This window comes from Maniola jurtina, chromosome Z (genome assembly GCF_905333055.1).
Source record: "Maniola jurtina chromosome Z, ilManJurt1.1, whole genome shotgun sequence".
Classification (NCBI taxonomy): Eukaryota; Metazoa; Arthropoda; class Insecta; order Lepidoptera; family Nymphalidae; genus Maniola; species Maniola jurtina.
The window spans coordinates 14,727,308-14,753,886 of NC_060058.1; the positions used below are offsets into that span (position 1 = coordinate 14,727,308).

The window sequence follows — 26,579 nt, forward strand, 5'->3', positions numbered from 1 at the left end:
GCTTTTTCAGTATGCCCACTATACAGTTATTTTTAACCCCCGACACAAAAAGAGGGGTGTTATAAGTTTGACGTGTGTATCTGTGTATCTGTCTGTGGCATCGTAGCTCCTAAACTAATGAACTGATTTTAATTTAGTTTTTTTTTTGTTTGAAAGGTGGCTAGCTCGAGAATGTTCTTAGCTATAATCCAAGAAAATCGGTTCATCTGTTTGAAAGTTATCAGCTCTTTTCTAGTTACTGTAACCTTCACTTGTCGGGGGTGTTATAAATTTTTAATTTACACTTATTCTCAAGTGTAACAAAGTTAACGTTGGATCTATTTTTTAAGTTTAAACAATAAAATATCGATTAATATACTTACTTTATCCACATAAATATAAGTGAGCTCGGATTTAATATCAAGCAGAAACTTCAGAGTGGATTGCAAACTTGTCTCATAAATGTGAATTGAATGCAGGACTGCTTTATTGAAAAAGCTAGAGTTCTGTAAGCGTATTACCCTGTCCGCGGAAAGAAGTTAGCACTCTCTCTGTTAAGTAACCCCATGCAAAAGATAGAGTCAAAAATCTCATTGGGCGCTAACCATTTTGAGTAACCAACTTTTAATTTTGAATTGAATTTCGAGTGATTTTGGAAACATTTTTGAATGGAATTCTTAAAGTTTTCAGGGTTCCGTACCACATAAGGAAAAACGGAACCCTTATAGGATCATTTTGTTGTCTGTCTGTCTGTCCGTCCGTCCGTCCGTCGTGTCAGTCAAGAAAACCTACAGGGTACTTCCCGTTGATCTAGAATCATGAAATTTGGCAGGTAGGTAGGTCTTATAGCACAATTTTTATGCATAATAGTTTTTGATTTATCGTGTAAAATGTCAAAAAAATACCCGAGTACGGAACCCTCGGTGCGCGAGCCCGACTCGCACTTGGCCGGTTTTTTAGTATCCAAAAGCACCTGTAAAAGTTTATTTGAAAGAAAATATTACAGCATCAGGACTGATGAATTGGAACCCTGAGTTAGATGGGGGCTTGATATCTATGTTTGACGCAAAATGTCAATGAGAAGTTAATTCAAATCCAACTAGTAGTTTTTTCTAGCACTTTGTAAAAGATCACGATTCAAAAGCACTTGTAAAAGTTACTTATTTGAATAAAAATATCATATTAGGTATATTCTACCATCGTTCGGAAAATAGATTCTACTGAGAAGACTACTCTCTCTCTTCTCTCTACTCTACTTGTTTTAGACATCCTCATGGTTTATATCGCCATGACTGCATCACCAGGATTACCAACCCGTAGTTCATTAATAAAATTAATAAGTAATAGAATAATCCATCGTAAGATGTAAAACTAAATATATGTATACGACAGTTCAGCGAAACAAAATAGGTACCTAAGTAGGTACTAACTACTAACCCACTCTACCTACTTAATAGAACAAAAAATACCTAATGCAAGCACAACTGAATAGGTGCAATTTCCGGTTGTATAAGTTCGTTTGATAAAAATATTATGTAATTTTAACTTTAACTTCATTAGAGGAGTAGTTTCGTAGAAGTATTTAAACAATACAATAATCATCGCAAGATGTGAAACTAATATAGGTAGGTTATACCTAGGCTCAGAATAAATACCTAATAGTGATAGGCTAGAAAACTGTTCAAAACTAATAATAATTTAAACACACTTCACATACAAATATAATATGGATTTACAAGTGCAACTTTCGGTTGTACGAGCAAATTTAATAAGTACGATTGAATAAAACTAACTGATGCCTGTGACTTCATTCGCGGGATTTAGGTTTTTAAAAATCTCGTGGGGATAGTTTGATTTTTAGAAAAAAGTAGATGCCATTCATATCTATTCAGAAAAACACGTTGATCGTTGCTTCATTGCGGCGTGATTGAAGGACAAACCAATAAACAAACTCTTTTTCGTATATATAATATAAGTAGGTATTGTGTACCTATGAGTAGGTAAATACAAAGTAAGGACTCCGCAAGCATAGTTTGAAGGAATTATAAGTTAATAAACTTTAAGGCAAACTCTTTCTTTACATTCTACGTAGTAGACTCGCACTTTAACCAGTTTGGAGACAAATTCTTAATAACAAATACACACAATGACAACACACATGATAATTTAAATATAATATATTAGATGATGGGTATGGCGAAGGAATTTGTGATTTACGTTTTTTTTTCCTTGTTTTTGTTTGTTTTCTACTAAAAATTATAATAGTATATTATTGGATTGGATATTTTGATAATGTTTACCGATAGTTAAACGCAAAGCATAATAAGCATTTTTGTTACGAATGTAGAGTTATTTATAATATCAAATAGTATTAATTTGAAACAACAACGATCGGAGATTTCAAACACAACAGACAAAAATACTGCTGTAACAAAAATATTTATTAAGAAAAACTTTAATTTTAAAAGATCTTATACCGTCTACTAGTAAACTAACGCAGTTGTGATCGCACAAACTATTGTTATTTACTTTCAATTAGCAGTTCAAACAAAAGATTATGTTTTTTGAAATTGAAACTTTCGGTGGGCAAAATATTTTAATTCAAAGAAAAATTTACTTGTGGCAAAGTTTTGCTGAGAGAAGGTACATTTAGCATTACGAAATAAGCGGGTTTGCTTTCACATCCTGTAGTTACAATTCACATTTATTAAATAAAAACTAGCTAAGTAAATCCGACCACTCAGCCTTATTATTCAGTTCTAAAGGGAGCTTCGAGATAAAAGGTAAGTGTATAAAAACATTCCTAAGTATATAGAAATGTAACGTGGTGTTAAAAATTTCAAGTCATCTACTATTTTTCGAGTTTTGCTAACACAAACAAATGGGAGCCGAATTTTAATATATAAAGAGTTTTTAACATAAAACAAATTTGGCGCACACCGCATGAAATTCTTCAGACATAGTGTTGTTTAATTGCGTGACGAACCTATTTAATTTGTAAATAGAGCAAACAAGAAGAAAAAAATATGTGTTTTATTCGCGTCGCACAGCAATAATAATAAAATTACAGAAATAACATGGCTCACCTCATGGAGACGGGAAAGCGGGAGATGGGTGGATTGAGTCGCGTGTGTGCTGTGTAGCCGGTGTGGGCTAGGCGCGAATCGCGAACTGAGTGACCGGTGCTTGAGAGCGGCTGTTCGGCCGTGGGTTTACCTGGTGCCGTGACCGCTAATGCTCGAACGCGGTGCGACTGGGTCGCGCGCTCGCTCGTCATTCACTTTTATATACATTTCCCCTTCTCGGCAGATTTTCTTGTCCCACGACCCACACAACCAACCCTACAAATTTTCAATTTGTTGCCGATTTAGATACGGATATTACTTATTAATTAAAGCGTTGGTAAGCGTAGTGGTTAGGACGCCAGCCTCCTAGTCGGTCGGAAGTCGGCAGGATTGATAACGAGGAGCAGGCGAACAAAACTCTGAGATCATACACTTCTGATCCAAGTTCTTTATATTCCAATCCGGACGTTTTTAACCCCCGACCCAAAAAGAGGGATGTTATAAGTTTGACGTGTGTATCTGTCTGTGACATCGTAGCTCCTAAACTAATGAACCGATTTTAATTTAGTTTTTTTGTTTGAAAGGTGGCTTGATCAAGAGTGTTCTTAGGTATAATCCAAGAAAATCAGTTCAGCCGTTTGAAAGATATCAATCAGCTCTTTTCTAGTTATTACTGTAACCTTCACTTGTCGGGGTGTTATTTTTTAATGTACACTTGTGGTCATTGCACATCGAATCACTGCAAATCATTGCACTGCACTGCAAATTAGAACTCATTTCCAAGAAAACCGGCCTTGAACTGCACTGAAATTGAGTCCAAAGTTCGTGTTTTCAATCACTCAATGCAAAGAACATATTTTCAAGCAAAATAGGGTTAAAACTGTGCTAAAAAGTTCGTGATTTATCAAAACGGTACAATTACAGTAAAGTTTTTTCATTTAAATTTTTTGCTCCTCTTGTAATTTTTTTTTTGTGCCATTTACACCGTTTCGTTCGCCAGCTCCTCATTTATATTGTAAATTATTATCCTTACACTCTTTGCATTCAATTTCCTCCTCGATCACCCCTCATATCGGATATTGGGGTATATCGTAATTTTGTGCGGTTTCGTAATATTATTCGTTAAAACTTACAACGTAATCTACCTGAGGGTCATAACTCATTAAAATCGTTTATTTTGCCATAATACATAATATGGTTGCCTATATGCAACCTTGTATTATTATATTATTGAGTTTGGAAACCGAAAATCTGAAAATCCGCTTCCGATCCTCCAAGTCTAAACTATTAATGATGACTTGTCCGTTCTTATATTACACTAACATAACATAACATTAACAGCAATATTTGTAGTTGTTAATTTCAAGTACCATGTACGGATGTAACCATTTAATATAGAAAACTAAATATATAAATCAAAGAGTTATTTTCTTTACATTTTTTCCATAGTGGAACTTTTTTATTCATAGTAAGTAAGTACCAAAAACTTGTAACAGTTAAAAGAAAAAGATAAGAAGTGGAAAGGAGAAAATCTCTATAAGAGATCTCTACCGGTGACCCTTGGCGATAAGAGAAGTATAAATGAAAAGGAACAGTAGGTAATTATCCAAAAGAAAAAAGTTGGGATTATGTAAACCTTAAGTTTTATAATAATAAAAATAAAATTGATAAACAATATTTTTGATTGTGATACCATTTATTAACTTATAGGTATCATTTTTATAATGAACCTTTTTTTTAAATAAATAATATTGCAAAAACGATCGATATTTCTAAGTAGGTACCTCTTCCAGCGTCCTCTTAACAGGGCTCTCTCCGTCACTCGTTTCATACAATCGTAGTTCCAATTTCATTTGAATATTAAGCAACCAGAGTCAATGAAATTTTGCAGACATATTCTAGAAACTAATATCTGTGTCTGTGGTGTTTTAGATTTTTCTAAAAATATGTAGTTTTAAAATTACAGGGGCTCAAAGATTTGTATGAAAATTTTTAAGACCGCTTAACTTTAAAACCGAATATTTTAACGGAAATCTGGAAAACCACAGACACAGATATTAATTTCTAGAATATGTCTGCAGAATTTCATGGACTTTGGTTGCTTAATATTCAAATGAAATTGGAACTACGATTGTATGAAACGAGTGACGGAGAGAGCCCTCTTAATTTTTTTCAGATACCTGGGTAGGTACGAAAAAAAATCCAGAAAAGAAAACTGAGTCACTCATGGGCGATGGAGAGACTTGTGCTCGGAGTTTTTGTTCAGGTAATCAAGTCAGAAACAAGGATATCTGTAGAAGAACCAGAGTAACCGATATAACTGACGGGTTCCGAATCGGAAATGGCAATGGTTAGTTAGAGGAACCGATAGGGTAAATAAAGTACAGATAGATATCCCACTTTTTGAAAAAGCGTTTTACATAATTTAAAAAGTATGATATATTAATTTAATTAATAAGTATGATATATTAATTTAAGAGGTTGATAAATTTGGAATCCACGGACTCTCTTGCCAAAGGAGCGCTGGTAGGCTATTTAGGCATGGTTCTCTTAACGACACGATCAAAAGGGCTCTTGCCACCATAGACGTTCCTGCGCTCATTGAGCCGGCAGAGATTAGTCGGTATGATGGCAAGAGATCTGATGGTTTGACGCTGGTTCCCTGGGAACGGGGACGGGCGCTAATGTGGGACGCAACGTGCGTTGACACATTGGTCCCGTGTCATATCAGGGAGACAGCATCAAGACCGGGAGCCGCAGCAGAAATGGCTGAAAACGGCAAGCGGCGCAAGTATGCCTCTCTTATTGAGAGTTACATTTTTGTTCCGTTTGCCGTGGAGACCCTGGGGCAATGGAGTCTAAGAGCAAAAAAATTTTTACGAGACATTTCACCGCCTTTAATAGCCTCATCGGGTGACAGAAGGGCTGGCTCATTTTTTGCGCAACGGATCAGCCTGGCTGTCCAACGCGGAAATGCAGCCAGTATTCTTGGCACCATTCCACGCGGACATGATTTGTATAGTAATTAGATAAGGCTAGCTTTCCTCTAGGTGTAAAGGCCAAAGAGTCGGTCACCCATCAAGTTACCGATTTGGATCAACATTGCTTAACAACAGTAATCTATTTATATGCTTTGTCAAAACTAGACTTTATGTCGCTTCCTCAGGCAATGCGTGTGAAAAGTGTTGAGTCGGCGTTCTTATTTTGCATGAGAACCACGCTTCAGCGGGCTGATTGCTAAGGCTGAGATACCTATTAAAGCGTACCTAGTTACTTTTACTTTGCTCAGACTTAAGTTTCAGTTAAAACGAGACAGGTTTATGTCAGCGATATAAAGCTGAGTGTCTAACAATGAGTGATGGCCACCGAACTTATTTAACATTTATTTTTAATCCATTGAAGTTTTTCTATGAACAATTATTTTGATTTCACTCGACGCGAGACGGTCTAGCAGCAATCTAGAACCAAGCAATGTCAAATGAGTTCGGTGGCTATCATTGAGTGTTAGACACTGAGTTAGCTAATCATTCCGCAGAGCTATGGAATAATGGGAATGTGGTACATTGCCATTTTGGTCTTAAAAACATAGTACGATATAGGGAAAAATAGGGTAAAATCTCCTCAATTGTGTTGTACGTTAATCAAGCATATACCTACCATTTTATTTACACGATTTTAATATTATATCAAGCTCGATACACACATAAAATTAGTTACTAAACGAATGAATAAATATAAAAGGGGTCAAAAAACTTTTGGCACATGTTGTCATTCGGGTTTGTATTAAAGTTCAATTGTGTAGAATACCGTTATTAATGCTAATCTCTTCGCCGCAGTAAATAAACGAGTAACGGGATTCGTCCCATCCCATTGTCACCGAATCTTAGACAAAATAGGATTGTGAGAAGTTCGTCATAAGATAAATTAATTATTTATAAGTTTGCAAATACAGGGGTCTAGGCTCCGAATATGATTTTGTCCCACTCGGCGTGGAGACCCTTGATCCGTGGGGTCCTAGCGCTATAAGGCTTTTTAGGGAAATATCAAAAAGATTAGTCGACATCACAGGAGACCGAAGAGCTGGCAGCTACCTCGGACAAAGAATTAGTCTAGCCATTGAAAGGGGGAACGCTGCCAGTATCTTCGCAACCTTGCCTAAAGGGACTTCTTTTAATAATTTATTTTAGTTAGGTATGGTATTATATTTTTTAAGGGTATAGGTTCATCGTTTTAAGAATTTAGATTTTAGATGTTCAGAATAAATGTATACCAATAAAAAAATTATCTTGCCTTGTCATTATCATAATCGTGAACCGAAAGACGGCCACTACTGGACTTATGTCTCTTGTAAGAACTTCCATACGCCACGGCTTGGCACCTCCTGAATCCAGTCCTAGTGGGACATCTTTCCAACTCTGCGCTTTCCGGTACAAGTTCGCCATTCCAGCTCCTTGGGACTCCAACGTCTATGGTTTTTCGAAATATGTGCTCTGCTTATTACGACTTCAACATCGCAACCCATAGAGCTGTATCGGTTACTCTGGTCTCCTACGGATCTCCTCATTTTTGAATTAATCACGTAGAGAAAACACGCACTGTTCGATGACTTAATGATCGTCAAGCACTGAGGAGTCTTTTGAATAAGAAGGCATCATTGGGCAGTGCGCTTGGAAAATGTGTGGTGCAGCGCTGGCCCTGCACGATCGATTTTTGTGGGTTTTCATAAAAACGATCAAACAATTACGCACGTCATTTTGCATAGGTTGTCCTCATAATATTATGTTCTGATCAAATAACATGGTTAGCAATTATGTAAATTTACTTAACGGTATTCACAGTTTTCGCTAAAGATATATTGTAGATACAATCTTGCAAGTATTGCGTTTACCGATAAGCAATCCAAATCTAATTTAATTAAAAATAAGAAATTAGTGCAAAGAAATTTTTACGAGACATTTCACCGCTTTTAATAGCCTCATCGGGTGACAGAAGGGCTGGCTCATTTTTTGCGCAACGGATCAGCCTGGCTGTCCAACGCGGAAATGCAGCCAGTATTCTTGGCACCATTCCACGCGGGCATGATTTGTATAGTAATTAGATAAGGCTAGCTTTAAGTTTTATTGTAATATTTTCAATAAAAAAAAAAAAAAAAATAAGATATTAATTAAATTGGAGTTGAATTAGATTCTATATCGATGTTACAAAACGTTACAATAAAACTTAAAGCTTTCCCAGTCTTAATTATAAACTGATACAGTATTTTATTAACCCCCGACCCAAAAAGAGGGGTGTTATAAGTTTGACGTGTGTATCTGTGTATCTGTCTGTGGCATCGTAGCTCCTAAACTAATGAACCGATTTTAAATTAAATTTTTTTGTTTGAAAGGTGGCTTGATCGAGAGTGTTCTTAGCTATCATCCAAGAAAATCGGTTCAGCCGTTTGAAAGTTATCAGCTTTTTTCTACTTACTGTAGCCTTCACTTGTCGGGGGTGTTATAAATTTTTAATTTACACTTGTTCCAATAACTACCGTATCCAATCACAATGTGGAATACGATACAGAAAGAGACCCAAGTGGCGCTTTCAACATCAATGGATCCACACCTAATTACTGTAGATACGAGTATATCATGTGATGCCAGTGTAAAATGAGGCCAAGAGTAGAAGCATCTGTAGTAATTATCCGTACTAATACTATACTATAATCCATACTATAATATATTATATTATTTAGTATCCATACTTAATATTATAAATGGGAAAGTACGTCTTTCTCTCTGCTAGCTACGAACCGATTTTGATGCAATTTGTTACCTCCCGGGGACGGAGATAGGCTACTTTTTATCCAGGAAAACAGTTCCTTTGGGATTTTTAAAAACCTTAATCCACGAGGACAAAATCGTGGGCACCATCTAGTTTTAAATGAGGATTGAATGGCGGTTAGACTCAAGAAGTTTTGCTCCAAGTTTGAAGTTATCGTTCCAAGTTGTATCTCAGCTGCTTGCATCAATTCATATCAGCCCCTATAACATAAATTATTATAAATGTTTTTCAAGTATATGTCATAGGGGTAATTACCAACTAAGGTTCTTGCCTTGGCCTTATATTGCCTACACTAATTCAGCCATTATCATAGGTTTGGTCTGTATTTTGTGTTATGTTTTGACGGAAATAGGTGATCAGCTCAGCTGATTTGCTTGAGCTACAAATAAAAATAATTTGTGAAAGCCCTGAATCATCACACTAATATTATAAAGGAGAATGTTTGTATGTGTGTGTGTGAGTGTGTTACTCCTTCACGCAAAAACTACTGGACGGATTGGGCTGATATTTAGAATGGAGATAGATTATACCCTGTATTAGCACATATGATACTTTTTATCCCGGAAAATCAGAGAGTTCCCATGGGAATTTTAAAAAACCTGCATCCACGCGAACCAGCTAGTATTTAAATATTGTGAGTTATGTTTGGTGGAGTCACCGTTGTACTTGAGACATTCGTTCATTCCTTCATTCATACAACAGTCCCAATAGACAGTGGTAGGGACTTTCAGGGAAAATCAGTGGACATGTTTTGACGGCCTCTCTGGCGCAGTGGTGAGCTCTGTGGTTTACAATTGGGAGGTCCCGGGTTTGATTCCCGGCAGGGGTTTGGAATTTTATAATACTTATCTAAATTTCTGGTCTGGTTTGGTGGGAGGCTTCGGCCGTCGCTTGTTACCACCCTACCAACAAAGCCATGCCGCCAAGCGATTGAGCGTTCTGGTGCGATGCCGTGTAGAAACCAAAGGAGTACTTATGGGTTTAACAAAAACTGCCATACTCCTTTCAGCTTGCTTCCATCTTAGACTGCATCATCATTTACCACCAGGTGAGACTGCAGATAAGGACTAGCTTGCATTTGAATAAATAAATAAAAGACATAGATAGTACTAAATTCTTACGGAACTTTGTCTTCTCTGTTGAAGTTCTTCTCGGTAGGAACGGCATTCGGAACCAGTGGTAGATTATTTTGACGATTCAAAAGTACTTGTAAAAGTCTAATTGAATAAAAATAATTTAATTTTTTTTTTTTGAATTTTGAAAATCTACGGTGTATCTTACCTACCTGCTGATGTCTTTTAAATTACATGACGCGTGTTTTCAATTATAATTAAATTATGTAAATGACCAAATCTGAAGATAAGTTAGTAATTCCCTATAACTAATAAAGTAATTGAGTAAAGGCCGCATTATCCTCAGCATTGAAAACAAAGGACTCGGAAACCACATTCGGATGTACACAGCATTCTAATGAACTATCTATTTGCTTCCGCGAGTGTCTTCCAAGTGAACTCTAATGAGTATGCAAAATGATCGAGACACTGAACGGTAAAGTTATTTTCGTAAAGCGATTTACATTATAATATGTAGAATGTAGATTATCCATACTTACTAATATTATAAATGCGAAAGTGTGTCTGTCTGTCTGTTTGTCTGTCTGCTACGCTTTCACGGCTCAACCGCTGAACCAATTTTAATGAAATTTTGTACAGACTTAGGATATATTCCGGGGAAGGACATAGGCTACTTTTTATCCCGGAAAAATAAACAGTTCCCACGAGATTACTAAGTACTCAGCCGCCTGATCGATTCGTATGAAATTTGGTACCTAGGTAGCTTGCGTCCCTGTAATTGACATAGTCAACTTTCCATCCCGGAAAATCAAACAGTTCCCACGGGATGTTTAAAAACCTAAATCAACGCGGACGAAGTCGCGGGCATTCTCTAGTATTTTAAATAAAACACGGAGGATAAAGCCTACACTGCTACACGCCATCACTGGTTATTGTAATGGGGTGCAACATGGATGCAACCTATGACAAATACTCAATACTTAGGTAGATATTTAACATACTTACGCATCTAAAGTGGGTTGCTAACACAATGTAATTCCTCGCAGTAATTTCATCTTCAAGGTACTACTGACGACATTACGGCAGGGCCGATTTAGGGTGTAAAAGTTCTAGATTGCCGTAAACATGTCGTGTGTAGAGTCATTCTAGATCGGATCCTAGAACGACCGGCAGGATCTGGTTCTCCTAGATTCTGGCAACCGCCGCCCTGCTCGTGTGTAGTGCCATAGGCCTGATTTCTTGTGTCAGTTCACACGCAGCAGCCATCGAATGCGTTGCCATGACCCATGTGTAGGGGTCCACCCTAGATTGCTCCAATCTATTCCATTAGCCTATATGCTTCCACTTCTGGACATAGGCCTTTCCAAGAGCGCGCGATTGCTTTAACAGTTATGTAAAATATCGTAAAGAATTCGGCATGCCTAGAGCTCTCCATAATGTTCTCAAAGGTCTGTAAATTCTGTCAATCCGTCGAGTTTCTTGCTGGTTCTCCTCGGTAGGAACGGCAATCCGAACCAGTGGTAAATTATTTTGACGATCCAAAAGCACTTGTTAAAGTTTATTTGAATAAAAATCTATTCTATTCTATTCAATTCTAATCCGCACTTGCCCATCTACGCACATGCCCATGACTATGCCCAAACCCTTCTCATTATGAGAGAGACCCGTACTCAGTAGTGACACGTAGTGAGCCGGATATAAGTTGATAGTGATGATTATGATTATGACAATCAGTAAAGCTCCTAGGGTTATTGATTGAAGAAACCTGATAAATTGGAACTATAAAATTAGTTTGCTCTTATAACAAACCTACTCACACTCCGTAAGAAATACTATACCTTTACAAATAATTGAAATGAGATTGTCTGTAGAGGTGCAAGAAGTGGTCTTGACTACAGTTTATCTCGAGAAAATAAAGGATTCCCTAGGAATATTTAAAAACCTTAAGCAAGCCTGAACCTTTCAGTACGAGGTTGCTATTCCAGCACCTTGAGACCTCATACGCATGCTTATCACATCTTATGCCCTTATGCCTAGGGTTTGGATTCTGGAATTCTCTTCCGAGATCAGAGTTTCTATCATACAATCCGGGTATCTTTAAAACAAGAGTAAATAAGCACGTTCTAGGAAAACGCATCCCATTTTAGGCAACATCATCACTTACCATTTCTAAAATCAGCCAAGTGGGAGTCGAACTCGCACACGAAGGGTTCCTTACCATCGTACAAGAAATACTTATTTACACTTTTAAATTTTTTCGGCGGCCATTTTGAAGTTTTTATTATTTGTTATTTTAACGGCAATAGAAATACATATTCTGAGAAAATTTCAACTCTCGACTAAGCTATTATGGTTCAAGAGATAAAGCCGCCGACAGGCAGACGGACAGATGGACGGACGGACGAACAGCAGATTCTTAGTAATAAGGGTCCCGTTGCCACAGCTACCTAGAACCCTAGACACAGCTTAACTATCACTCACGACAGTTTCAGCGCTAAAATGGGGAAAATACTATAGTATGTTTACACGCGATAGATCTCGTACCTACCCGACTAAGTACGAGACGTAACGTAGTGATAATTAATTCATTACTCTACAATAGATATTAAACCAATAATAATTATTAGATAATGTTTGTATTAATAGATCTACTTAATGTTTTGATACAAACATACTACAAATCAATTTTTTATACAGTAGAAACTCGATTAACCGGACTAATCGTTGTCATAAATCCGGATAATTGAATGTGTGAAGAAAAGCGATTTTTGTACATAATTATGGTGCATATTATTAACACATAATGTATAGGTCTTTATTCAAAACAACAAATACAAGTCGAACTTATCAACAAAAATCAATGCTTATTAAAAGAATATAGGTACATTTTCGTACGTAAGTACATATTATGTGTCTCCTAGCATACATATTTTCTATAATTATTAAAATTCATTTTTAATTTAGTTTAAAATATTTGGTAAATGTCATTTAGCATACACAATGGTTGGCGATCCGGATAATCGCGAATCCGGATGACTGAGGTCCGGAATATCGAGTCTCTACTGTACTTACAAAAAAAATTGTGTAGGATGTTAAACTAACGGGGCCATAAAAGGCGTGATAGCCTAGTAGATACAGCCCGCTGACAGACGGACGGATGGACGGGCGGACAGACGGACCGAGGAAGGACGAACAGCGGAGTCTTATTAATAGGGTCCCGTTGGCACCCTTCAGGTACCTACCTACGGAACCCTAAACGAACTTTACTTAGTAAGAAAATACTACCTATCTGGGTCTAGGTCGAGGGTAAGAAACCAAAATAAATACTATACGGATATTTCGCAGTGCCGGTAGCGCTATTGTCTATTTGAAATGGTTTTGTGGAAACATCCTCTGTCTATGTTCGAACAATCATTTCAGTCAACGCATTTGCTCCATACAAACTCATATAATATAATATTATTTTATAAACTGTATTTGTCGCGCCACCTCGCATCGCATCGCTCAAGTGCGCTTCGCTCCTAACAAACTCATTTACACCATATTTGCAGCAACGTGGCGCGAGGCGACGAAGGCAAATAATAATATTATAGAGTATAGAGCAGCTCAAATGCGTTGGGACTTGGAACCTTGTGTTCGAACTTCGAACTCAGTAAAGGCAATAGTTGCCTTGGGTTTTTAGCTAAAGAGTTGCTGAGTGCTGGTTTTCTAAGACATGATTTACTTGTTAAGGGTACTCTCCATGGTCGCATGATGTTAAAATCAACATTTACGGCAAGACATAGTAGAGCAAACCCTACTCAAGAGTGAGATGTTCGGTCAACGCAAATCAACGTTATTATTTTGAAAACTACCTAGTCATTATTTTTGAATTAGATACCTTAGATATCTTTACTTTTAGATAAAATTCACATAGTTAAAAATATTATCTCTTGAACTAGCACACTTGCTAGAACAGGTTTTTACATGTACACACACCTTTTAAAACCAAACAAAATGACATCAAAAACGCAAATACCTACTAGAAAAAATACATAACGGATTTTGCATGCGCAGGGACGTTATTAAAAATAGTTTGCCGTAAAGCCATTAGTTTTTGCAATTTCGCTGTTTTTTATATGGTTTAATTGTACGCACGAAGGTGCCTTAAAATTTGACCTTTATAATGATTTTTCAGCGGTCATAACTTTCAATATAAATAACACTTTATTATATTTATTACTGTCGGGCATAATTAATTAAGAGATCAATCGATAGGTAATTGGGTTAACTTTAGATCTAGAACAAGAAATAATAGAGTAATAAGAAAATTCCTAGGGAGGCCAAAGTGACCAATATAGCCCAAGGGATAGGTAGAGTAAGATGGCAGTGACTAGATCATGTCTGTACAGAACCGATTGCACTACTCTACCCCTCTCGGGATATTTTGTTGGTATGAACTTATCGATTGGGTTCAGCACACTTAGGTGCGTTTAATGATATTATTATCATTATCGTCACGTACCAGCGACGACAGCGCGATAGATAACTCAAATTTAACACGTAGGTACTTATAGCAACCATACGACGTACGACAAGTAAATCTTTATATTTTATCAGAACCTCTAAGCCATTTGAGTTCTTTAGCTTCTAAAACTAAAATAAAATTGAAAAACTAACTATCAGTCAGTAAAAGAATTTCCAGAATCGGATCATCTGTTACATCCGAACTATTTATAATAATAGAGATTATATATTTATGATTAGATTTACATACGGCTCTGAATTATGTACATTTACCCATTTTTAACCCCCGACCCAAAAAGAGGGGTGTTATAAGTTTGACGTGTGTATCTGTGTATCTGTCTGTGGCATCGTAGCTCCTAAACGAATGAACCGATTTTAATTTAGTTTTTTTTGTTTGAAAGGTGGCTTGATCGAGAGTGTTCTTAGTTATAATCGAAAAAAATCGGTTCAGCCGTTTGAAAGTTACCAGCTCTTTTCTAGTTACTGTAACCTTCATCAGTCGGGGGTGTTATAAATTTTTAATTTACACTTGTACTAACATTTAAAGCTCTGTACATAGAGTCTATGGAGGGAGAGTCATAATAGCATACTGCTGCCATCTATGTATTAACTAATTGTATCACAGGAGCCATGTGGGGACATGACAGCAAACACATAAAGCAAAAATCTAGCTTTGATGTGGTTCTATAGATATCCGAGAGATGACGTTGAGAGAGTATTCAGTACTGTAACAAAAAAAAAACACAGGGAAGTTTTAGTTAAAGACTAGCAAAATAATGAGTTAAGTAGAGTCTGGCTAATGAAAGATGAAACTGAAATCGCCGGTAAAGAAAAAATCGGAGGGTATCCCCAAAACTAGTGAAAAAATTTGAATAACTCAATTTGATACTTGCAATCATTTAACTTTTATAATGATTAATTTATAGCATAGTAATGTTTTCACACATCTCCGTTTTTACAAAATACCTCATCAAGGTGTTGGGGGTTCGATTCCCAGACACGATGACGTCCCTGATACATCTTCCAGTTTTACTGTCAAAGAAAACATTTTTTGTGTTAAAATCACAAATCATAACCAATGATGTAATATCGTATCTTTTACAATAGTAGTATGAGAGCTATGTGCTATTAAGAGATATGATTTTAGAAAACATAATTAATACCTATTAATATCTTTTACGAATTTAAACCAAGTATCAAAATTGTCATACAGTTTACATAAGAAATGGCTGACGTTAATCGACGTTTTAGGGTTGCTCACTAAAAAGTTTGGAAAAAAGCTGTGTAATCTTTCATTAGCCAAACTCTATCATTTTTATTTCTTTAAAAGAGAGTTTTAGGTATATTTTGTATGCAGTACACTACTAACTTAAGTATTATAATTACATATTATGTAACATAAACTTTTGATTTTACTCTACAATAACAAAAATACTAACTGCCAATCAAGGTACCAGCTTTTCCTACCTAGTTAAGGGGTTTTCTTTTTATCTGAAAATGAACAAAGGTAGCGCTAGTAGCTAAAGACCAAAAAGTTCTAGTGCTTTATATAGATGTCGCTAAGTGTATTCTAATGCGCAGATATTACAGACGTTCCGACATTACTACCAACCATAGTATGCTTCCGCCTATACGACTTCGGACCAACGTTTTTCACTGTACGACTCCGACTCGGTTGAATATACGATGGAAACGAGACCAAGAAATCAATAGCGAACGCTATTTCATGCATTCCCACCCAAGTCGTATCGTAGTCGTGTCCTATACTGTCGTCAAATGTAATGCTTGGGGCATTCAGAGTACACTGACTCCCGTTCGGAGACCGCAGTAGAGGCACAGACGACAATCGGTCCGCGTTTCCGTGCGCCATGCCTTTCAAAACGTGTATCGGTGAATTTTATACCCATCGATTAGTTTAGTGAACAAAAAACGGCATCGCTTTGGCGTTTATTTATATATACGCTTTATGAGACTTTGAGTTGGGGATAAGACGCATTTGGACTTTATCTGGGACCTTGCCGGCGTAGTTTGTACCTAAGTGTTTAATTGATACTGATAAAATGTTGTGAATGTTTACACGAGGACTCTCTACCAAGACGAGTTTTAACTGTTTCAAGAGGCACGTTTAAGAAGGTATGTAGCTATAACCTATTGTTTTATTATTATGATAATATGAATTCAAACACTAAGCTTTTAATTTGAAGTCTTTAATAATAAATCCAATTCAAACAATGCCATTTTATTCTAACCAAACTCCTAGACCACAGACTACAAGATACACAGACAACATAATATTACTCCAAGATATAATCTCCCTATTCTACAAGTAATTCAAAGTATTGGAAATAACAAGCGTAAAATGGTCCTAGGCTTAACCACTCTACTAGGTACTTCTGGTGGTCTAGATTGATCTAAGCCGTGTTGAACCGTTACATCATCATATTGTTGCATCGCATCATCATCATTAGAATTACTCTTTTGTACCTGTTCGGTCTCTCCCTCATCAAAACTATCTTCACTCAAAAAGTTTGTACCACTACTTCCAAAAAAAATATTATTAGTTGATGAGGATTTCCTCAGACGATGTGATGATCTACCCCTCCTGTCTCTCTGAACTCAGTAAGACCTGGGTTTCGAAATTTTCTTAACAATTGTCACTTTTATCCAATATTTATCTTTTTCAGTTTTGTATACTACTTTTTCTCCTTTACTGTATTCAACCTCCTTTCTTCGAATTACTTTGTCTTTCTTATCTTTTAACAATGACTCTTACAAGAATTAATTTGTGAATATTCTTACAAATCAGCCTTCACCAGAACCATTGTTCTCACCATCCTAATATTTAATATTTGTGATGGTGACACTAAGCCCACTAATGGAATGTTATTGTAAAACAAAAGAAATTCTCTATAGTCAACATTATCTTCTTTAGCTTTGTATAAAATATTTTTGCCAATATTGACTGCTTTTTCAGCCATTCCGTCACTTTTAGGATAGTGAGGGCTGTTTATGGTCATACAAATATCATTGGATTCGAAATATTTTTAGCATTCAAACAACATTCAAATGAGTTAAAGGATTATTATCTGCTATAACCTCAACAGGATAACCAAATCATGTAATAACCTCTTGACACCCATCAAGCACTGATTTTGATGTCTTATCATGCAATGGTATTAGTTCCAACCAGTGAGAAAAATAATCTTTAATTACAAGAAAATATTTACGATAAAATTCTAATATATCAATAGCTCCTTTATCAAATCTTATCTTAGGAGTTTTATGTTGTAACTAGCCGATGCCCGCGACTTCGCCCGCGTGGATTTAGGTTTGAAATCCCGTGAGAACTCTTTGATTTTCCGGGAAAAAAGTAGCCTTTGTGCTAATCCAGGATATTATCTTTCTCCATTCCAAATTTCAGCCAAATCCGTCAAGTAGTTTTTGCGTGAAGGAGTAACAAACATACACACACACACACACACACACACACACACACATACAAACTTTCGCCTTTATAATATTAGTGTGATAATGGTTGAGAACTGTAAGCGGGCAAAAATTTCTCACAAGTTCTAGATTTCTTAACAAATTCACTTACATCCTTTATTAAATTAGGCCAATAAAATAGTTACCTAGCCTTCATTAAACATTTAGTAATTCCTGAATGACCCTCATCGCATATGAAACATAGTACACATTCAGATTCAGATATATGTGAACCACTTTAATCTTAGACTTTTAGCCTAGGTGGCCCAATTTTATCTGTATTTGGACATAATTGATTATGGTTCGTTTGTACATCTTGCATTTTCCAGTTGCACCACCCTCCCTTTTAAAATACTTGACCTCGCTGCATCTATTTCTACTACTCATACTACTACTGTAGGATTCATTTCCTTTACTTGTATTTTACTGGCCTCACTTGCACAGCATAGATTTGCTGCCTTCAGTAAATTTTTTTGTAGGCTTTTATCTCGCACCCCTTGGACGATTCTGTATCTAAGAAGTTGGTTCTCCAATGATTCCTCAAATTTCTCCTTCTTCCCATAGCTAGTTAGCTATCAATTAATTATCAAATTCTCTTAGCGCTGTATACTAATTTTTGAACGTTTCGTCAGGTTCTTCTTTCTTTCATTAAATTTGAACCTCTCGAATACTTCGTTACTGGGAGGATCTGGGAGGATAATTAATGTATAATTATTCTGCACGTCGCCCTTTGGTAGTTTTAAGGTTAGTAAACTTTTGAGGCTTCCGGACCCATCATATATCTTAGAAGTGCTAGCTTGACTTTATCAGGAGCATTGTCTTGGTCCGTTCCTATTAGGTAACCTTCAAAAACACTTCTCCAGAACCTCCTTTCCGATCCTGCAGAAGGTAATCTATCGAATTTTGGTAACAATTTTATACTTTGGTTGGTCTCCATTTCTCCATCCAAGTGTACCTACGAGGATGTTTACGACTACGCTATGTTTTATAATTATGATAATATGAATTCGAACAGTAAACTTATAATTTGAAGTCTCTAATAATGAATCCAATTCACATACTTAATGATATTTTATTTTAACCAAACTCCTCCTATATTATATTGTCTGTGTATGGTCTAGCATAGACAGACAATATAATATTACTCATGGATACAAATCATATAAATCACCTATTTCTAAGATATCTAAAATTATCTATTAACTGCTACTCAGATGCACAATGATTATTACCTATTTATTTATAACTGCCTCTCTGTCTTTCTCACTCAATATTTTCAATAAGCAATTATAGGCAAAGCAGCTAGGTAGATATGTAAGATAGCTAGGTAGGTAGATATGAGACCTTGGAACCATATTCTGTCTGGTTAAGACTGTCTGCATTCTGCACTAGATTTCATCTATGTTCGAAGCAATTACCAAAGGCACCAGCTATCTAGATATAGCTTCTGTACCAATTAAAATTACATAAACCTATTTATCTATTTCTAAAAAAACTTATAAATTTATTAAGAGTACACTTCTTACGCGCGTCGCCATACAAACGTATTACGCCTATTATTCTTTGTTATTCTAGATCTATAACTAAGCCATATATCGATTTATTCCTCCATTATCTATGCCTTGAAACAATTAATATAGTAAAAATGTTTTTTTTAAGTTATGGCCTTTGAGAAATTTCTATTTTAGGGCTAATTTTCCAAACAAAATGATATCAAAAACGAAAATCCTAAAAAAATACATAACGGATTTTGCATGCGCAGCGACGATATAGATTAAATTATTATTATCTGTTCTTACTAGCATGTTATAGCTGCTGTAAAAAAGTAATGAAATGATAAACGGTAACAAAATAAATGTTAGACTGGTAAAAGATATTGTCGCTCACGTACCAACAATAAATCGAAGGCATTAACATTATTCATAGTTCTTTGCAGTCGCCGTCGCCGCTGAGAAAAATATATGACATTGCTTAGACTCGCAGTCTATATTTATACGTAGCTGAATGCATGTGCATTCGTCCCCTTATCACTTAGTTGTTTAATTTCAGTATTTTATCGTCATTTTTTAGAGTTCCGTACCCGAAGGATGCGAACGGGACGTACTGGCACATCGTGAATGTCAGGAATGTCTTCAGCGCTTATTAATTAGTCCAATGCCAAAATTTTGGTTTCTGCTTTACGAATTTTCAGACCCAAGTGTAGGAATTCAGATTCCTAGTCCATATCCGCAACTCCATTTCCCAACATGAATGCCTTGCCTTCGTGTAGCTTGTTGTTAGGTGTGCTCGGGGGATTACGTTTTAATACGAAATGCTGGTAGGTACAATACTCCAAGTTTCTCACTAGAATTATTTTAGGAAATAGAAGCAAGCCAAGCCAAGTAATATAACATGGGGCACTATTATTTGGGCTTAGGAAATCAACGGAGAGCCGTAATAATTAATGTCGCCGGCTCCCGACTGCTAATAGTCGATCCATCTTAATATAGCACTAGGGTGACCAATCGTATTCACTTCATTGGACAAGCGATTTTTCGGTCTATATTTTTACCCGACTATGGCGAAGCCAAAAAGAACGGTTGTGATTTTAGTAGTCTTATATTTATGTAGGTTTGTATTTATGCGTGTTCCACCGTGGCACCTGAACTACTGAGCCGATTTTGATATATGAAGTGTCAACCGATTCTTTATTTTAGTCCTGGTGACATAGGCTACATTTTATACGAAAACAATCGAGCTGAAGGATGTTACATCCAAAAAAGTGGGGGGGGGGGGGTCTCCAAAAAATTTATTTTTATTTTATTGAGTGGGATTTCAAATGCAAGAGAAAAAATTCTGAGTTCATATATATTATAAATATAGTACAATGTTAAAATACACCGAGTGACAGAAAAACGGTTTTACTATACTGCCGTCCTAACAAAGAGTGCAATAAGTCGAATTTTTGGGCAAATTGACTTAAGACCATATCCGTAATCAGGAAAATGAGCTCTATATTTTCGCCTTAGACGTCTTTTTTGTATCTTCAGTAGTTTCGGTTCTGTTGGTTATCAAAACTGCAATATGTAATATTACGATTTGTAAGTAGCTAACTAATCATAACCGCGAATATCTCGAAAGTAGTCGAAACCTAGTTATTGCTCTCTTCGTTAGGACGGCAGTATATCTATCGCTATCTATCAACAGTTTGCGGGTAGTAGTCGGGTTTTAGTGCTGTTTATGTATTTTTTAATAGAAAAGCTTGTACCTCTACTATTACATCTCTACATAACATAAAACAAAGTATCTTCCCGCAGTCTGTGTTTCTGTACGCCTAGGTCTTAAAACTATGAAACTGATTTAAATACGGCTTTCATAAACAGATAAAGTGATTGTAGGGTTTTATAAAGAGATAACTTTACTGCCGGGTGCAAACCTAGCTTTGTCACTATTTGTACCTACATAGGTATAACAGTATTGGAGAATACTTAGAAAGCAAGCTATTGATCTGTTTAGCAAAAAATCTTTCGCTTTTTTAATATTATTGATCAGTCATAAATAAATAAAGAGTAAAACTTATCGCATCTTGAATTTCCATATTTTACTCAATTGAATCACGCATAAATATTATATGTCCTAGCTTTAGCTGAAGCATTGCAACTTTATCATTACATTAACGTGTCAGAAACAAGAAGTGCTCCATAATATATTTTTTTGCAATTGCCCAACTGCCTGTCCCTGAGGATAGAATAATGTTAGGAAATATTATAAAGAGTGACCTAATTTTGTCTGGCATGGCAGGGCAAGGACCTCCGCTTAACAATGGCCCTTCCTTCAGCCTCATAGTGCATATTTATAGAGCGGTAGAGGCTAAATGAAAACGTTATATTATACTGTTTAACCGAAAACTTTTTAGTGTACATCTATAGGAGCCCCATAGCGTGATCCCAGTGGGAGATATGAGGACTTCGATTATTTTAAACGCCAATGTAACAACCCTGCAAACAGTTGATCACAGAAATTAACTCGTAAAAACTTTTTTGTAATCCAAGGACTGTTTGAACTTGTAAATAGTAGAGGCAACTAAAGGCTAATCTATGGCACTATTTTGGTAATATAAGTACCATAAAAATATAATTTTATGACTAGAGCCCCTCATAGGTTGTTGCCGCTCTTGTACATCCATGTGTCAACTAGGTATTGTTATTTCGGTCTATTTCAGGGAACCTCCGTTCGGGTAAAAGCGATAGCTCATATAAGTCTGGCAACAACGCACTATATATATGTAACTGGTGACAGTAGTCATCACCGTCGGAGACAAAACATTGGGATCTGATGCAGCGTTTTTATAAAATTTTAAAAATCACAAAAGTCTGGGTTAAAATTAAGATAAAAACTAAAAACCAAATGTGTGACGCTGTGTTTTGTGCCTCCAGATATAAGAAAGAAGGCGTCCAAGTTCCTGAATTGCCTTTTCATAGGTAAGTAAGTCTTTAATACCTATTTCATCGATACCAACCGCGACTTTTATTCCGAAAATCGCTAAAAATTAAAGATTTACATGTTATAAGTGTAATTATCTCGTGTAATACTGACAAAAATCACGTTTTATCGCGTAATTTAATATTAATTTATTTTAGGCTTTATTTTTAGTGATGTGTACACACTTTATCGTTAAAATCAAATTTGTCTTTATCTGGGAACTCTTTAATTTTCCGGGGTAAAAAGTTGCCTTTCCAGTCAAAAAGTCAATTTTCAGGACGTAAGCTACCTCTGTATCAAATTTCATATAAATCAGTACAACAGATGGGCCCTTAAGAATCCCGTGGAATCTCTTTGATTTTTTCGGGATAAAAGTAGCCTATATCCGCTCCCAAGATGTAAGGTAACTCTGTACCAAATTTCATTAAAATCGGTTAAGCTGCTGGGCCGTGAAAAGACAGACAGACTGAGATACACTTTCGTATTTATAATATTAGTATGGATAATTATATATTGCACGTAGTCCGTCGTAGTAACATAGAAAATTAATTTTGATTTGATATCGATATACCCAAATTCGCCGTCCCAGTCCTAGATGGTGCACATAGTGACAAAATGACTAACAAACACAAAAAAATTAACACGCATTTTCAGTTTACTATCTGTCCAAGATCTGTCCATAGTATAATAGGTCCATGTAATTACCTGACTTAGACCGAACCTTTGATTGTGTACCCACGACCTATATCTTTTTTTTTTCTCTCTCGTCTGGCTTTACAAAGATTAGCCAATATCAAGTTTGTAGTTATTTGTAATAAGTTAGGGAAACTATACATATAAGTATGGACTTCGTCTATGCCGGCGCTCGCCGACACACGCACGGCACCCCCTTAGAGCGCTTTCCAGTCAGTTTTAACAAAACAAAACACTCCAAAAAAGCAGAGCACGCCCGCCAGCTAACACCAACACAGGCGAAGTCCCGACCTATATCAGTCAATACATATCCTTGGTAGGTATCCTGTGCTATAACAATCAGCGTTGCCAGAATGTTACTTTTGTAACATTTTACGTTACTTTTGACCCCCTCATGTTTCTTCCATGTTACACGACTCAAAATGTTACTTTACGTTACTTTTAGCACTTCATCAAAATATTCAAATTTTTCCCAGCAAACCAAAAATAATTGTGAAACGGAACGCATCCAAAAAAGTTTTCGTTTGTCGTAATTGGCCCATTGTAGGTTTATTTCACTTTCTTTAAGTTATTGGTCTATGTTCACTTTGCTTTGTAATTACTCTGTGATTAGAAAAGTGTTTTGTTTTTGTTTGTATTTTTTCTGTAACTCAACTTTGGTTGGATAAAGTTATTCGTTCGGGTCTGCCGCGATATCCAAATTTAATTTGGTTTTTCGCAATTTGTAAACTAATACAATAATACGACAAAGTAGGCTTATGGCACTTTAATTGCGCCAATGGCAGTATCATCCTCACAGGTTTATATAAAAGTTTAAGGAATTAGCTCTACTATCGACTAATTTGTGAGAATAATTGATACCTACTAGAGCTAATTTCTTAAACTGGACCCTTTCGAGTAAATATTTTTATATATCCTGTGAGAATGATACTGCCATTGTCGCAATTAAAATACCATAAACCTATGTTGTCGTATTAGTTTACAAATTGCGAAAAACCAAATTAAATTTGAATTTCGCGGGCAGGCCCGTCGCTTCCGCAAGCTTAACTAATGGGACAGAAAATTGTATAATAAAGTGCCATATTAACCTGTGTATCTTATTACTTTCATTTTCCACATAAAATAAGGAAATGTTACTGTTCTCGTGAAAATGGTACATTTTAAGCTGTCTCATGTTACAATTGACTATCTGCCACTGGCAACACTGATAACAATGCTTTATTAATTTGTGAACCAATGCGTCAATGTCAAACGTGGTATATATTTTGACAAGTGCCTTAGGGTTGGTGATTCTTTCCGAAAAAGATCGATTTTTAAATCGATTCGAATCGTGACCTAATCAATCGATTCACAAAAAATCGAGGTCTATAAGATCGATTTCTGAAAAATCGATCTTTTTTCAATTTTTGTTTATAATGTAATATAAATCTATTTTATTAAAAACAAGATACATATTATAATTTAACGATCTCTATCGAACAGAAAATATTAACACGAAAGTAAAAAACAAAATAAAGCGCTGTACTTACCTATTTAGTCTCAATTAGTTATTAAGTATTTATTTCGCTTTACGAGAGTCACTCAATCAATCAACAATAAACAAATGAAATAAGTACCAAAAATAAATGTCGACATGACGTAAATAATATCAGTCCAGACGCAGATATATAAAAAGTCAAACACTACAAACGTAACTTTTTTTATTCAAGAGACGCGAAGAAATCTAAGCATACCAAGCCATCCATCCAAGCATAAGCCATCTCGCGAGTTTTTGAATAATTAATTCTTTAACCGGCAGCACCTTTATAATACGAGTACATTCAATTAATTGTAGTTTTATGGTTAAAAAAAAAATCGAACGTCGATTTTGAAGGGTGAAAAATCGATTGAATACTACATATCGATTTAAAAACCGATCTTTTTGGTTCCAAAACTCGATTCTTCGATTTCAGATCGCCATCCCTAAAGTGCCTATTATTTCCATGCACAATATTTTTTTATGATCTGAATCAAACCACACTGCGGATACCTGATCTATTTTGTTCATACAAAAGAAATTTTGTAGCTTCGCCTGCCTGGTTAATCATGCCAAACGATAAAAAGGAAGGAGGAAGGAGTAGCAGTGACAGAGATGAAGGTCCTGTTGATGTAAGTTATTAATTAATTTGCATGTGCATAGAAAGGTTATGCAGGTGTTGTTCTTTTATCAATAATATTATTAATAAAATCTCTTTTAAAAATCTCCGTCAGAGAAATAGAGTAATCGACATACCGACAAAACCGATCCAGGCGGTGCAAGACCATGGCATGTGGAAGTCCACAAGATATCTATGTTGATGACTACTTTATGTGCAAAAGTGTCTGACTGTCTGCCCGCTAGCTTTTCACGGCCCATTCGTTTGACGAAATAGATTGAGCGATAGAGATAGCCTTACATCCCAGGGAAGGACATAGCTACTTTTATCCCAGAAAATCTGAGATTTAAAAAAAAACCACTTAGACAAAGTCTCAGCATCATCTATCTCGTTTTGAATAAAGCTTGACTTAGATTTCTTTGCAACCTCATCATCGTCATGATCATCCCATCGCCGTGCTCAGTGCAAAGCATCATCTCCGTAGCAATCTAATGCATTAAAATTCATCTTTTTGTTTCATTAGCGTAACAAACCTCCGGAAAAAAAGGCTAAAATGAAATCAAAAACCAATCGTAAAGAACCCACATGGGTTCTACAAGGGAAGAAGTTAGTCAAGATCCAAGAATTTAAGAAAAAAGTATATATAGACATAAGAGAGTTCTATGAAAAAAATGGTGAAATGTTTCCGAGCAACAAAGGAATCAGTCTGACACCAGACGTATGGACAAAGCTATTATCATTAAGGGATGAGATAAATGAAGCTGTTAGATCACTCTGTTAAATTTCCCTGTTTAATTTATATTCGATATTAAGTAACTAATTCATTATTTGAAATGGTGAATTAAACAAAACATTTTGTTACTAACTGCCTTTTATTTTCACCACTGGAACCGACCGACTGGAACTACATACCGGCAAACTTACATAAAAATGATTACTATATTTTTTACTCAATAATTTCTTGGCACACAAGTTATAACATAAATGTTCCTTTAAACGTGGCACTTCATAGTAAGGACATGTTCTAATTATCATCGTTTTCCACACTCCTGTCAATCGTAATATGCTTTAGACGCAATTGGTTTTTAAAAATTATGCATGTGCCATAACTCTAAATTACATTATTCAAGTAATCATATTTGAGTTGATATAGATGTGCCTTACAGTGTACTCTAACAGCTGTATTCACAAACGTAAAGGTACTGTTACACTTGCTCATTTCAAGCATGAAAGCATGCTTCTATTGAGCAGTTGCTACTTAGTAGCATGTGTGTCGAAAGGTTGCTCAAAATTAGCATACCTACTCATTTCGAGTTTGCTTAAAAATCAACAGGCGTGTGATTTTTGAGCATGTGTAA

The 26,579-nt window shown here is 35.9% G+C and overlaps 3 protein-coding genes across 7 annotated transcripts in view; 2 read left to right on the top strand and 1 right to left on the bottom strand.

The window, feature by feature from the left end:
• Positions 1-3,271, bottom strand: part of LOC123880250 (neprilysin-2) — an 82,020-nt gene extending 78,749 nt beyond the window's left edge. For both annotated transcript variants that reach the window (XM_045928270.1, XM_045928269.1), the window contains exon 1: positions 3,066-3,271. In XM_045928270.1, coding sequence (XP_045784226.1) covers positions 3,066-3,256 — 191 coding nt within the window. In that variant the 5' untranslated portion in view covers positions 3,257-3,271. The remainder of the gene's footprint in view (positions 1-3,065) is intronic.
• A 13,016-nt stretch (positions 3,272-16,287) lies between these two features.
• Positions 16,288-26,579, top strand: part of LOC123880248 (ras-associated and pleckstrin homology domains-containing protein 1) — a 127,101-nt gene continuing 116,809 nt past the window's right edge. For 2 of the 4 annotated variants that reach the window (XM_045928262.1, XM_045928267.1), the window contains exon 1: positions 16,288-16,579. The gene's annotated coding sequence lies outside the window, so the exon portion shown is untranslated. Of the gene's footprint in view, positions 16,580-22,194; positions 22,393-26,579 lie in introns of those variants that run through there. The other 2 variants (XM_045928264.1, XM_045928266.1) reach the window with 2 other exon arrangements.
• LOC123880282 (RNA polymerase II transcriptional coactivator-like) lies at positions 25,050-26,082 on the top strand. Its single transcript, XM_045928330.1, has 2 exons — positions 25,050-25,234; positions 25,745-26,082. The coding sequence occupies exons 1-2, from the start codon at positions 25,172-25,174 to the stop codon at positions 26,000-26,002; spliced, it is 321 nt and encodes a 106-aa protein (XP_045784286.1). The 5' UTR covers positions 25,050-25,171; the 3' UTR covers positions 26,003-26,082.